Source organism: Nansenia antarctica (genome assembly GCF_963989245.1).
Source record: "Nansenia antarctica genome assembly, chromosome: 1".
In the NCBI taxonomy this organism is placed as follows: Eukaryota; Metazoa; Chordata; class Actinopteri; order Argentiniformes; family Microstomatidae; genus Nansenia; species Nansenia antarctica.
The window spans coordinates 56479213-56494312 of record NC_137674.1 but is presented as its reverse complement, the minus strand read 5'-3'; the positions used below and the strand labels follow the sequence as shown (position 1 = coordinate 56494312).

Here is a 15100-nt window from a genome sequence, read left to right as displayed (position 1 = left end):
TGTGTGCGTGTGTTTAGGTCTTAGATGTAGTCCTTAGAGCTTCTTCCTGGCCCTGTCTCTGGGCCGGAGGCTAAATGAAACAAACATGCGTGAGGAAGCAGTGATGGTGGGCCTGTGAAGAGGTCGCAGGAGGTTTCTCTCCTCTCCTCTGTCTCTTCCCTCCTCATTCTTCCACTCTCTTACCTCCTCCTCTCTGACCAGTAGAGGGAGCCCCAGTGTCTGTCCCAGCAAGCTGCTCACCTCAGAGGCCTTGAGACGGGCATTTTCTACTGCTGCTACACATGCACGCCGCCTGGAACAGACAGTCAGACAGATAGAGTGTGATAATTGGTGCAAGACAAATAGGCTGGTCCTGATATGTCACGTGGATACAGTATGGCTTAATATTGCTGACACACAGATCTAAAAGGCCTGGCATCAGGAAGTGTCTACTGTAGGGGTGTGGGGTGGGTGTTTACTTGTGTTTATTTTATTTGTAAAAAGACAATGCATATTAATGAACATAAAAAATGTAAATACGCCAGATTTAGCCAGAAGGCTATGATGTGACATGGGCAACTGACTGTAGGAACACAGACTGTATTTGACTTACCTCAGAAGACTCAGGCATGGTGTACTATGGTGGAACTGTGGCGTTCCAACACAGACACTCTTATCCAGCTTCTCCAGCAGAACGCTACACACTCTCTCCATCTTCACAAAGTCAGAGAACACCACGGTGACCTACAGGAGTCAGGACGCATGGACACACACACACAAACACTTGAAAGGTCAAAAAGACAGTGAAAACAATTAACACATTTTAATACCCAAGATAATGATCCAACTATTTGATAATGTAGGCCAAGCTCATTATTCGGTCATTAGATTAGTCTACCTCTGCGTCCATGTGGTACTGGTCATCATCTCTGTGGATGTGATTCGTCACTGTCGTGTCCTCCTCCGTGGGGAAGGAAGAGGGGGATGAAGGTAAGAGGAGAGGACACATCTTCATGGGCCTAATATTTAATAATTTAATAAGTTTGCTACAGACAAACTGGCCCACAGTGTGGGTATTCGCTTAATGTGCTGAATGCAGAGCATACTACATCATAACAACATTAGATCTACCGATAAAACGTAAAAACAAATACTTTATATTTAGTTTGTGAATACATTTTGACAAAGACCAACAGTACAGCAGTATAGCAGCGATTCCCAACCTGTGGGCCGCGAGGGTACTGCAAGTGGGCCGCCAAATCATGGGCAAAAAAATTGTTTTATTGACGTTTTTTGTTTTTTTTGTTACAAAAACGTTTTAATTTTAAAAAGATAAAAAATCTTGGATTGAACAGCCTTGATCGTATTGTGTGTGGTGTGCGCCGATATTTCCATCCGAAAAGAAGAAGTCAGCTCGCTTCTTTATTGGCTACATTCCATCCCGGACTCGCGAACAGGGTTGCCAGATGGGATCGACATTTTCCACCCTAACCACAGTCTAAAACCTCTAATTCCACCCCCAAAAAAACGAGCCCATCTGGCAACCCTGGTCGGGAGTCGGGAGTTGCCCACACACATAAGGATGTTTGGTCGTAAACAGGGGCGGCGCTAGGGGGTGGCTACTGGGGCTCAAGCCCCGGATGTTTTCTGAAAAGCCCTGAATGTTTTACTTAAAAAATAAATTTAAAAAAAATAAAATAAAAACTCTCGTGAGTAACGTGCAGTACCGGAGTCCAACAGAGAGGCAGCAGCTGCGCGACATTAGCCTGCATACTGCGTAGCCTACCCTGCCCTGAAGAAGAAGTGATCTCAATCAGTGCCTGACTTGCAAAATTGTAAGGATGGATATCCCAAAGTTGTTTTCAACAAAACAAGCACCAAGAACTGTTGCAGCAGCCGTATCAGCAGCTGACAACAATGACGTCACCAGCAGTGATGACATAGATGATGTTTCAGGTTTGTGAATCTTATTAGAAAGGTGACTGACTCACTGACACTACTTTTCCGGTTTGCTAATGCTAGCTGGCTATCATAACATAACGTTACGTTATAATGAAAATGAAACATAGCAAGGTACTGTTACGGTACATGGTAAGAAATCAAACAAAGGATAATACTTATACAAATAAAGTGAATAACAGGCTGATAGTCTTTGATATCTGCACTCTGGTTGACTGAGTAACAAGTGAAAAAGAATGATGTAACGTTAATGTTACAGCTAGTAAACATGGAGTAACCACATTAAGTATGCCCTTATGGTAGTATGTATGTATACAGAACATGACTCAAATCTATCCTAAGATGTAACGCTAACTAACTAAGTTTGTTTAATGTCCCAGGGGGGATTTGATTTCACAGTACTATACACAGGCCAACAATACATGTAATATATCGTCATATAACACAGGACAAGACTCTAAATACAATATAAGTGGTGAGCACAGAGTCTGCCCTGATATACATACTGTAACATAACTAGCCTCAGCCCATCAATTATGTAATTCTATACAAATATAAATGATGGTGACTGACAGGGGGAGCTACGTGTGCTGACCTCCCTCTGTGCCCAGAACCACCACAATTAGTTTGCTTCATTAAAGGGTGTGAATGTATATGTGTTTTCCAGTGCCTTTTGTCCGCTTTAAGGTGGTGGTAAGTTGAAGGTTGAAGGCAAAATTTTCCAGCGCGCTCGGCGCGCACATTATATTCTCCCTCTGGGCTAAGCCCCGGATCTCCTACGATCCTAAATCCGCCCCTGGTCGTAAATATTGAACACATACAACATTTACGATCTTGGTATTTGATCACCTGCTATATAAAACATCACCGCTCGGCTTTAATGGTTTAACCGCTATTTATTTGTTATTTTTTTTCCACGCTCCCTCTAGTTTTTGGTAAAATTACGTCGTTGTTTTGAGCGCTCGTGCGCGATTCATGCGCGTGCACGCGCAAAAATATCGCGCTGCTGAGTGGGCCGCGAATACTGAAGAGATCTGTAAAGTGGGCCGTGAGTCCTAAAAGGTTGGGAACCGCTGGTCTAGTGTGTAATATTTGTGATATGTTATATGTGTATATGTTTGTGAATATGTGAATATGTTTTCTGTTTTTGCACCTTCAGAAGAACCACTACAATTTCATCGTATAGGCAACTGTATAAGGACAATAAAGTATATTTGATATACATCACTGAATTGTATGGCCATTCTGTCCTGTCACACACTCACCTAAGAACATCCAACTCTGATTGTCACGGAAACCATCACCAACGTTCTAGAACCCAGAACACTGAAGACCAGTCACACCTGTGAAAGTTCACACACAACTGTGCCTATCTTACGTATAGCATAGCTGAGAGAACAAGAACACAACTAGTAATACTTTTGATGTTTCCTTCACTACAATGTCTTCTATCAATAGTAGCCGGCGGGTCGATGGCCTCGGTAAGTCTTCTATTCTCTTCTAATTTTCATAGTTACAGATAACAAACATCTATCAGCAGTGAAATAATGAATGTTTGAGTCTGTTACAAGTACTTTTATAATAATAATTATAATAATAATAACCGTTATTTGTATAGCACTTTTCCTGCAAATGTTGCAGCTCAAAGTGCTTTAATCATTATATAATCATAATTTCATTATTTATGAATATTAAAAAGAAGATTTTTTTGGTCTTGACATATTTGCTGAGGTTGCATCCCTAAGGTAAACTGGCAGTGCATTCCACAATCTGTGTGCATAACATGAGAATGCAGCCTCACCAAATCTCTTTTGTACAGAATCTCAATTTGAATTTCAGTTTATTTAAGAAAGGACAATGCATACCAATTAACTTTACCAATTAATTAATTAAGTCAGGGTTTGACGCTTACCTTTTCCCCAGTAAAAAAAAAAGAAGCTGTTTTTTTTTTAAAAAACTGCTGTTTTCAAAAAATGTTTTGTTGTTGCCACAGTAACTTTGTTCACTCCAGTATTAATTGTGACATCAGAGGTATTGGTGTAGCAACATTCTAAATGTTCTAATATATGCATAAATTGATGGACAGTACTGTCATTTGACTTGATTGTCTCCTCTGAAATAGCTGTTTGGCATTAGAAAACTGGACACAAATATGAACTTTCAGCACAATTACCAACCCCAAATATTACAAGAATATTATGGTAAGTGTATGCAACTTGAAAGTCATTTGTTGTGTAGTCTATAATTAACTATGACCACATTAAGTGTAAATATGCCAGATTTAGCCAGGAGGCTCGTTTTCATCTGTGGTCCCTGGCCAAGATTGTAATGAATGTTTGAGTCTGTTTCAAGTAGGCCTACTTGTATGTACCAAGGAAGGTTAGATAGAAGAACTGTAAAATGTACTGTATGCCTATAGTTAGGAAGTGCTGTTATATTATATTATATATATTAGCTACATTATATAACTATAATGTTGTCCTATTTTGTCCCAGCAGCCCGCAGACAAACACGACGACACAATCCTTTGGCGGTGCTTGGTGTACGGGGGGCTAGACGTCCTCCAGGCGTCAGGATGTTGGCTGGACGTCCTCGAGGCATCGCGACCCCTCTGATGCTGCAGAGGATGCTGCTGGGCTCAGCACGACACGCCACCCTGGACAGCGACGGCGAGCACAGCGCTCCTGACGAAGACGATGACTACGTCGATGACTACCTCGATCCTGTCGCCGTCAGCACCAGAGGTGACGAAGAGGAGGAGGAGGAGGAGTACAGCTGCTCCTCCTGTGCGTCCGATGACGACTCGGACTCTGACGATGACTCTGACGATGACTCTGACGATGACTCGGCACGCCACGCCGGCTCCTGGGCCCTCCCATGCCCTCCCTCTCCCTACCCTCGCTACGTCCCCTCCTCCTCCTCCTCCGACGATGACTCCGAGGAAGAGGAAGGGAAGGGCGATGCCCCTGGACGCCCTGGTGCCGCCCGTCCTCGGGCCCCTCCTCCACGCCCTCCCTCTCCCTACCCTCGCTACGTCCTCTCCTCCTCTGAAGACGAGGACTCGTCTGAATCAAATCAAATCAAATCAAATGTTATTTGTATAGCGCATTTCTTACAAGATGTAACTCAATGCGCTTCACACAATGAAAATGAAGACGAGGACGACCCTGATGGAAGCATACGGGCCAGACTGTTGGGCCTGTGTCGCCCTTCTGCTTGTGGTCCCGCTGGTCTCCCTACTGGACACTCTGCTGGTGTCTCTACTGGACACTTAGCTGGTCTCTCTATTGGACACTTAGCTGGTCTCTCTACAGGACACTCTGCTGGTCTCTCTACAGGACACTCTGCTGGTCTCCCTTCTGGACACTCTGCTGGTCTCTCTACAGGACACTCTGCTGGTCTCCCTTCTGGACACTCTGCTGGTCTCCCTTCTGGACACTCTGCTGGTCTCCCTTCTGGACACTCTGCTGGTCTCCCTTCCGGACACTCTGCTGGTCTCCCTTCCGGACACTCTGCTGGTCTCCCTTCTGGACACTCTGCTGGTCTCCCTACTGGACACTCTGCTGGTCTCCCTCCTGGACACTCTGCTGGTCTCCCTTCTGGACACTCTGCTGGTCTCCCTTCTGGACACTCTGCTGGTCTCCCTTCTGGACACTCTGCTGGTCTCCCTTCTGGACACTCTGCTGGTCTCCCTTCTGGACACTCTGCTGGTCTCCCTTCTGGACACTCTGCTGGTCTCCCTAGTGGACACTCTGCTGGTCTCCCTCCTGGACACTCTGCTGGCCTGTCTACTGGACACTCTGCTGGTCTCTCTACTGGTAGGTCTGCTGTCCTCTCCATGCTTTTAAACGAGGCCTTAAAACCCACCTTTTTAATAGAGCTTTTTTTTAGCCTTTTAATTGAAAATGTGTATTGCTTTATCTTCCTGTGTTTAATTGTAGCACTCTGAGATTTCCTATGTAAAGTGCATTTATAAATAAAATGTATTATTATTATTATTAGAAGGAGGAGACGCCATGAGGCCCCAGACGACTCCCCTCCCACACGTGTCGGCCCCTGTGAGGGTGGCCAGGGCCCCTATGACGGCGGCACCCAGGCCCAGCGGTAGAGGTAAGAGGACCAGGGACGACGCCGGCAGCTGTTCCTCAGACTCAGACTCAGACTCAGAGGAGACCTCAACCAAGAGACAGAGGAGATAAGAGAGAGAAAGAAAGAAGAGAAATAGACTCCCAGAGAGGACGAGGACGTCTCAACCTCCTCAGTATTGTTTTAGCACATGGTGCTGCTGCTGCTGCTTCATATGCGATTGAAAATGAAAATAAATGTTCCCATATCTCATTTGACGATTTTCTGCATCTTTATTTATGGTGCTGTTTAATGTATGTGTCTACGCTTTGATTTGTACTGAAACATAATTCTCCCCCGCTGCTGCTGTCTTGGGCTCTATCTACATTTTAATTTTTTTATCTCAGTGAGATTAACAAAGGATAAATAAAGGAAAATATCTGGATGCATATGAGGTTATTTACACACAGCCCCAGTATACGGAAACCGGTTCTCGGCAAAGGTAGGACAACCTGCTATATCCCTCCACAAACCTCCAATAACCTCCACTAACCTCCACAAACCTCCACTAACCTCTACTAACCTCCACTAACCTCCACTAACCTCCACAAACCTCCACTAATCTCCACTAACCTCCACTAACCTCTACTAACCTCCACTAACCTCTACTAACCTCCACTAACCTCTACTAACCTCCACTAACCTCTACTAACCTCCACTAACTTCTACTAACCTCCACTAACCTCTACTAACCTCCCCTCACCTCCACTAACCTCCCCTAACCTCCACTAACCTCCACAAACCTCCACTAACCTCTACTAACCTCCACTAACCTCCACTAACCTCCACAAACCTCCACTAATCTCCACTAACCTCCACTAACCTCTACTAACCTCCACTAACCTCCACAAACCTCTACTAACCTCCCCTAACCTCCACTAACCTCCACAGGCCTCCACTAACCTCCCCTAACCTCCACTAACCTCCACAAACCTCCACAAACCTCCACTAACCTCCACAAACCTCCACTAACCTCCACTAACCTCCACTAACCTCCACAAACCTCCACAAACCTCCACTAACCTCTACTAACCTCCCCTAACCTCCCCTAACCTCCACTAACCTCCACAGGCCTCCACTAACCTCCACTAACCTCCACTAACCTCCACTAACCTCCACAAACCTCCACAAACCTCCACTAACCTCCACTGACCTCCACAAACCTCCACTAACCTCCACTAACCTCCACTAACCTCCACAAACCTCCACTAACCTCCACTAACCTCCACAAACCTCCACTAACCTCCACAAACCTCCACTAACCTCCACTAACCTCCACTAACCTCCCCTAACCTCCACTAACCTCCACTAACCTCCCCAGACCTCCACTAACCTCCACAAACCTCCCCAGACCTCCACTAACCTCCACTAACCTCCCCTAACCTCCACAAACCTCCACTAACCTCCACAGGCCTCCACTAACCTCCACTAACCTCCACTAACCTCCGCAAACCTCCACTAACCTCCACAAACCTCCACAAACCTCCACAAACCTCCACTAACCTCCACTAACCTCCACTAACCTCCACAAACCTCCACTAACCTCCACTAACCCCCACTAACCTCCACTAACCCCCACAGGCCAGTCTGAGCTCCTGTAACAGTTTCTCCTTAATGGAAAAGTCATGTCTATGTCTCGCAGGCCCCAGTATCTCCACTCCACCGTACCGTAGTCCACTCAGAGGCTATTAAATTGGAGGCTTGACAGTGATGAGCTGAACATACTGTAGACAGGATCTGCTAAAACCAAGAGAGAGAGAGAGAGAGAGAGAGAGAGAGAGAGAGAGAGAGAGAGACTGAGAGAGAGAGACACTGAGGGTGAATCCCAATTCACCACTCCGGCTCCGTTTTCACCCCTAATCTCCGTTTTGCGCGTTCACGTGTAGCCGTAGTGGCGTCCCAATTCATTACTCATTTAGGGTTAGGGTTTTCCATGGCTCCGTTTGGAGAAAATCTTGACCCTCGTTCGATTCGGAGCCATGAGACTCCCTTCCGGCATGCATTGCGAAACATCTACAGAAATGTTCTTTTCGCTCTCGTAATACGGAAGCGAGCCTGAAATGTCATTTACTTTTTCTGGAATTACTTGTAATTAAAGACTTGAAAAAATATGATAACCATCGTATTATCTTAGTTTAATGTCATTTCAATGCATCATAGACCTTTTCTTTACAACAAGCATAACAAAAAAAGATCGCTATTATGCCGCTATTGTGCCTATGCAGGAGAGCCCCATTGCAGGAGAGCACAGCCTTCCAATAATGGATTCTTAATAGGACTAGATGTTAAAATCCCTAAATAATTAGCACAACAATTGACTGAGTGGAGTTGGAGATGTCCTCTTGGGTGGAGTGGAATTTGGCAATGATCACGTGGTGCCACCAGTACGACACATCTTCAGTTGTGGTCCCCGACCTCATTGGGTGTTTCGGCCATTTATCACAAGACACCCTCTGCCGAGGTTGGCCCACCACAGGCTGATCAGGCCTGGGTGTGTGTCGCACGGTGGCACCACGTGGTCATTTGGGAGCCCATGTTGGGTCCCTACGTTTCAGCCACAGCCAGTGACTGCTCCGTTCTGCTGCAGTGGACAGTTCTTTAATTGCCTTCCGTTGGGCCTGTCCTCTGATCCCTACTGCCCTCAGGAGCCTTGTGGTGGAGCTGGCTACAAAGCCTCTGCAGCCCACCTCCACTGGCCACACCTTCACGTTCCAGCCCCGCCCCTCTGCTTCGACTGCTAAGTTGGCATACCGCAGCCTCTTCCGTTCGAATGCCTCATCGATGGCCTCCTCCCATGGGACCGTCAGTTCTACGATGAAGACACGCCGGCAGGACTTGGACCAGAGGACTAGGTCTGGGCGCAGGTTGGTCGCTGCAATTTCGGGTGGGAAGGTGAGCCTCTGGCTGAGGTCTACCCGCATTTCCCAATCCCGGGCTGCGTTCAGTGGGCCTGAGTCTGGAGGTGATGGCTTGGTCCGCTGTTTCTCCCCTTCCCGGATGAAGATTGTTTTCCGTGGAAAGGTAGTCTGGGCATTTAGAGGCATGGCGTTGGTGGTTACCCTCTTGTGCTCAAGTTCGGCAGCCAAGCACTTTAGCACTTGGTTGTGGCGCCAGGTGTATCTTCCTTGAGTTAGACTGGTCTTGCAACCCACCAAGATGTGTTTGAGGCTTGCTGGGGCTGCACACTGGAGACAGGCTGGGTCCTCTCCATACCAGAGATGTAGGTTGGTAGGAGAGGGCAGGACATCATATGTGGCTCTGATGATGAAACTTAGCCTATTAGACTCCATGCTCCACAGCTCGTTCCATGTGATTTTCCTCCTCTCCACGCTCTCCCACTTCATCCAGCGGCCTTGCTGGGCTTGGGAGACTGCCTTGGCGCACCTGGCTGCTTCCTCCTGGTGGCACACCTCCTCAACCACCATCTTCCGCCGTTCGGTTGGAGTAGCCTTTTGCCATGTGGGTGTTGTTGTTTCCAAACCAAGGCCCCCTCTGCCATGTTGGACATGCCCCACTATATCCCGGTGTCTGAGGGCGGTCTTTGCCACCGCAACTGCTGCAGATGGCTTCCATTTCCTCCCCGTTGCTAGGATCGGAGCAGCACCTCTGACGAATGGATCCCGGGATTCTGTGAGAGTCATTTCCAGCCTTGATTTGGCACATTTGTACTCCTCCACCAGGCTTGAGATTGGTAGGGAGAGGGCTCCGTTGCCATACAGGCCTATGCTGCTAAGGCCTCTCGGCAGTCCAAGCCACTTCCTCACTTGTGCATTCACCAGTCTCTCCAGCCGGTTGGCATGGGATAGTGTGACCTCGTAGATGGAAATTGGCCACATGAGACGGGGCAGCAGCCCAAACTGAAAGCACCACAGCTTCAGCTTCCCAGGGAGAGCAGTGTTGTTGATCTGCTTGAGGCCACTGATTGTATCCTGCCTGAGTTGTTCCACCTGCTTCGAGTCTTTGAGTTCTGCGCTATACCAGCGGCCAAGGCTTTTGATAGGCTTCTCCAGAACTGTTGGTATTGGCTCGTTGTTGACGTGGAACCTCTCATTGGCGAGCTTGCCTTTGACAATGGAGATACTGCGGGACTTGCTGGGTTTAATCTCCATTCGTGCCCATTTGATGTTTCCCTGGAGTTTATCCAGCAGGCGTTTGGTGCATGCGTTTGTTGTTGTTATTGTCGTCATGTCATCCATGTACGCCCTGATTGGAGGAAGACGCAGCCCGCTCTTCAACCGTTCCCCTCCAACGACCCATCGGGATGCTCGAATAATGAGCTCCATTGCCATGGTAAACGCCAGTGGAGAGATGGTGCAGCCCGCCATTATGCCTATCTCGAGGTGCTGCCATGCAGTTGTACTGGCTTGTGCTGTAACACAAAACTGGAGGTCCTGGAAGTAGGCTTTGACCAGCCTTGTGATGCCCTCTGGGACTTGGAAGAAGTTGAACGCTGTCCACAAAATCTCATGAGGCACTGACCCGAAGGCATTGGCAAGATCTAAGAAAACCACATGCAGGTCTTTTTTCTCCTTCTTGGCCGTTTGTACCTGGTGCCAGATAACATTTGTGTGTTCCAGGCATCCTGAGAATCCACTTATCCCTGCCTTCTGCACTGAGGTGTCGACAAAGTTGTTCTTCTGCAAGAATACTGAGAGCCTCTGGGCCACAACACTGAAGAAAATCTTTCCTTCCACATTCAGTAGACTGATCTGGCGGAACTGGTCGATGGTTGAGGAATTCTTCTCTTTGGGAATCAGGATCCCTCCTGCCCTTCGCCATGCCTTTGGTATGATTCCCTTTTCCCATGCCACTTTCATTAGCTTCCAGAGGTATTTCAAGACGCCTGGACTGTTCTTATATAGCCTGTATGGAACGCCGTTGGGCCCAGGGGCTGAGGCTGTTCTTGCCCGTTTTACTGTGCTCTCAACTTCGCTCCATGTAGGGGGCCTTGTTTCCATCTGGTGCTCAGGTGGTTGGATTGGTGGCATGTCATCCGGAATGCTGGCTGGCACATGCCTCTGGTTGTCGGAGTAGGTCTTCCTCAGGTGCTCCTCTAGTTCCCTTATGAGTACTTTGAGGGTACTCGTTTTCTCCTTGACAAAGAGGTCTTTGACGAACTTGTAGGGATCTCTGTAGAAGGCAGTCCTCGTTCGCTCTTTCTTCTTGTGTTGCTTTCTCAAGCATTCTGCTCTTCGCAGTGTTGCAAGACGCTGCTTGATGTCGGCCTGTAGTGCCTCAAGTCCTTTCCTTTCCACTTCTGTGGCCTTCTTCCACTGTTTTCTCAGGCACCTTCTTTCTTTCACAAGTCTTTCAATCTCTTGTTGTCTCCTGGACTTGAGATGGGCTGATGGTTCCTTCTGTGTCCCATGGTTCTTACTTTTCACCCCAAATCTCTCTGCTCCATAGCTGTAAATGATCTCTCCAATCTTGTCCAGCTTTCTTTCCACGCCCCCTTTCAGACCTTCTAGAAGATGGACAAGGTCTGTGTCAGTGTTTTCCCACTCCTTTTTCTGGCAGGCTTTAGGCCACAAGATTTGAGGCTTCCGTCCATTCATCTTCCTCTCTACTGCTGTCTGTGGCTGGATAGGCTCTGGACTCATGTCCGTTGATGGATCTGTGCTTGGTTGAGCTTCGTCTGGGGTTCTGATACCCTGTGGACTGTGGTGAATATCCTGCCACTGGGCTTCACTCGACTGATTTGCCCTACCTCTGAGGAAGTAGTGGTCAATGCGAGGCACCTCGCTAAGCTCTCTTAGGCACTTTTTCCTGCCCTGCCCAATAATATAATATATTATATAATAATATAAGGAGCGCGATTCACATCGAGATGTACATTCCTGTTTAGAAATAAAAGATTACCTTTGGCGTTTGACAGCGGATGATGATAGACATATTTAATGTGAAGTTATCTATTTAACGTTAGGCTGATGTGTGCATGATAGACGCGCATTACATAGTGTAACGATCCTGTATGAGGCCCCGTTAACAGCTCCTCCAAGGGAGTTAACTCTCTTGGTCTAATGGTTAGAGCGGCCGTCGGTTATGTGGGAGGTCGGGGTTCGACTCCCGCATGGGGCGAGTTACACTAGAAGTTCCCGTTCGCTACACTGGTGTCTGAAGTGGGATGGAAGGAAGGCCATCGGAGAGCGTGTCCACGTGAGGGACTTGACATAGTGAAGCGTGAGGGCACGCTTTCCCGAACGGTGAGGATAGTGTAACGATCCTGTATGAGGCCCCGTTAACAGCTCCTCCAAGGGAGTTAACTCTCTTGGTCTAATGGTTAGAGCGGCCGTCGGTTATGTGGGAGGTCGGGGTTCGACTCCCGCATGGGGCGAGTTACACTAGAAGTTCCCGTTCGCTACAATATTTCCATGTTTTATTTACAGCTATGACATGTATTAAACCAAAACAACCCGCAATCCTATCCGAGCAGTTGTTATTATGTAATATTGTTGATGGGTTATATAATTTAATGTTATTTCAATGCATCATAGACCTTTTCTTTACAACAAGCATGACCAAAAAAATCGCTTTTATGTCGGTGCTGTGTCTAACGTTACAGTAACGCAACGCTGCATGACAGTCGAGCATTTCAGAGATGTACAATCATAAATCAATTATTACCTGTGGCGTTTGACAGTGGATGATGGTACACAGTGGCGGACTGGCCACCGGGCAAGCCTGGCAAATGCCAGGAGGGCCGCGAGACTCTGGGCCGCTCAGAATGTATTATATAACATATATATATATATATATATATATATATATATATTTGTAATTTTGTCTCTGGAGATTTTCATTGAAAATAACTTATTTCAGCAGACCGCGGCCCAAAACATGTTATATCGGCCGGGCCATCCACGCAGTTCTGCATCGCGGATGCCCAGGGCCCTAAACCAATAGGAGCAGAGCTTTAGGTAGCGGGGTAAACCAATAGGAGCAGAGCTCCCCTATGGGGCGGAGCTCCATGATCTAGAACGATAGTTATGGAGATATACTCCAGTTCTATGAGTGGAGCGGAGCCCCATAGGGCTGCTGGCCCACTTCGACTTGTTCAAACCCGGCTGTATTGTATGTTTGGGAGAATGAGGGAACGGAGGACGCCCATTTTATAGCACCCCAGGGTGGGCGCGGACATCGAACAATTCAGTCAATTGCTACTTTAGGTAGCGGGGTAAACCAATAGGAGCAGAGCTTTAGGTAGCGGGGTAAACCAATAGGAGCAGAGCTTTAGGTAGCGGGGTAAACCAATAGGAGCAGAGCTCCCCTATGGGGCAGAGCTCCACTCAGAACTGGAGTATACCTCCATAACTATCGTAGTCAGCTCTGTATCGCCAGTGGACACGCACCTCATGTCATCATTCCGTTTATAACAGCAGTTAACGTTACACTGCTTTCATTTCAGAATGGGGGAATTTGATGAGAGCGATGCAGTTAATGTGCAACAACTGGATGCAGGGAGCAAGTGTAGTTGGAAGTAGGAATGCACCGAAATTCGCATGTATTGGGCCGAAAATAGCACAAAAAAGTACATTCGGTGTGAAAAGGCTATTGAAAGAGATATTGACTGATGACTGCCTACTGATAATACATATAATTACAGCAAACATGTCGGTAGTTTGGCATCTGTCCTCTGACTTTTTATGTTAACAATCCGTGTTGCGTGTTGCGTTTGGAAATAGGGCTGTTGTGTCGCAAATGCAGGGCTGTTTTTTGATCCCAGTCCGCCCCTGATTGGTACACATATGTAAAGTTATCTGTCAAACGTTCGTCTGACTTGTACATGGTGCGCATTTTGACCTATTTCCATGTAGCAATCTAATCCGAGCAGTTGTTATTAGGTAATATTATTAATGGGTTGTATCATTCATTTAAATGCATTATAGACCTTTTCTTTATAACAAGCACAACAACAACAAAACGTTATTATGCCGATGTGCTGTGTGTCTAACGTTACAAGCTGATTTGTGCATGACAGCCGCGCATTGACATATTTCCATGTCTGATGTCTAATGTCTAATGTCTGATGTACTAATGTCATTTCAATGCATTATAGACATTTTCTTTACACGCTTCGCACACTAGGTGGGCCGCGAATACTGTAGAGATTTGTAAAGTGGGCCGTGAGTCCAAAAAGGTTGGGAACCGCTGGCCTATAGGCTACTACTATACCATTGTGTCGGTTGAATCTATTTTCTCAGTTGAGCCTAGGCCTATATCAAAACAATGGTCTGACTTTCTGGGGATAAGTGCTGCTACCTTTACATCGTGTTGTCTGAGTGCCTGGAGAATGTAGTCCACCCGCCGGGAGATGCTGATAGTGACATCGTTGACCGACTCCTTGTCTTTGCAGATGCTGATGCGCACAGTGGCCAGATCCGCAGGGCAGGAGAGCTCCGCGCTCCCCGCGACCTGAACCTGCCTCCCGCTGCTCTGCGTGTGAGCGCCTTGTCTCCTGCCTGGCCAAGGTTCATTCTCCTTTGGGTTGATCAGATCTTCCTCGGATGACATGAGAGCAGCAAACACTCGAGTCGGAGTCATGGCGGGAGCATACACCAATATGTCTGGCTGCTATGGTAACGGCCGGGGGTTTTGGGATATGTATTTCATTTGGGTTGGGAGAAACTACAAGTTCCACAAGAGAATGCGAGGACGAGATTGGAGTGAAAGAGAAGAGGCTGTGAGGTAATACTCCATTTGTAACTCGTAGAGATTTATAATATACTGTATGTGTTTGCTTAATGCCTATCTATAGCCAGCGATTTTGTTAGAATAAATACGTGGCCATTGTCACAAGTTAAGTTACCTGAACCCATAGCCTCTTAGAAGGGGTTGCTTGCCAGAGCCAAGGCTTTGCTCAATATTCTAAGGCATCGTTTATTTTGGAGGCAAACATTTTTTGGCCTACATTGCCAAAATGTCACCTCAGCCTCACGACTCTTTTTCAAAAGCTCTGACATAATTTACATAGTTTGGCCGGTAGATGGCAGCCGAAGCCCTATATGACCCCAACTACAGACCTGTTTCCTATGGATGT

The 15100-nt window shown here is 47.1% G+C and overlaps 1 protein-coding gene across 1 annotated transcript; it reads right to left on the bottom strand.

Annotated features, from left to right (window-relative positions):
• Window positions 1-33: 33 nt before the first annotated feature.
• On the bottom strand, window positions 34-14604 carry irak1bp1 (interleukin-1 receptor-associated kinase 1 binding protein 1; the record flags this gene model as incomplete). The annotated part of the gene is made up of 6 exons (XM_080524310.1): window positions 34-292; window positions 593-723; window positions 878-940; window positions 4601-4772; window positions 5985-6112; window positions 14329-14604. The coding sequence occupies 6 exons, from the start codon at window positions 14602-14604 to the stop codon at window positions 34-36; spliced, it is 1029 nt and encodes a 342-aa protein (XP_080380436.1).
• Window positions 14605-15100: the final 496 nt, after the last annotated feature.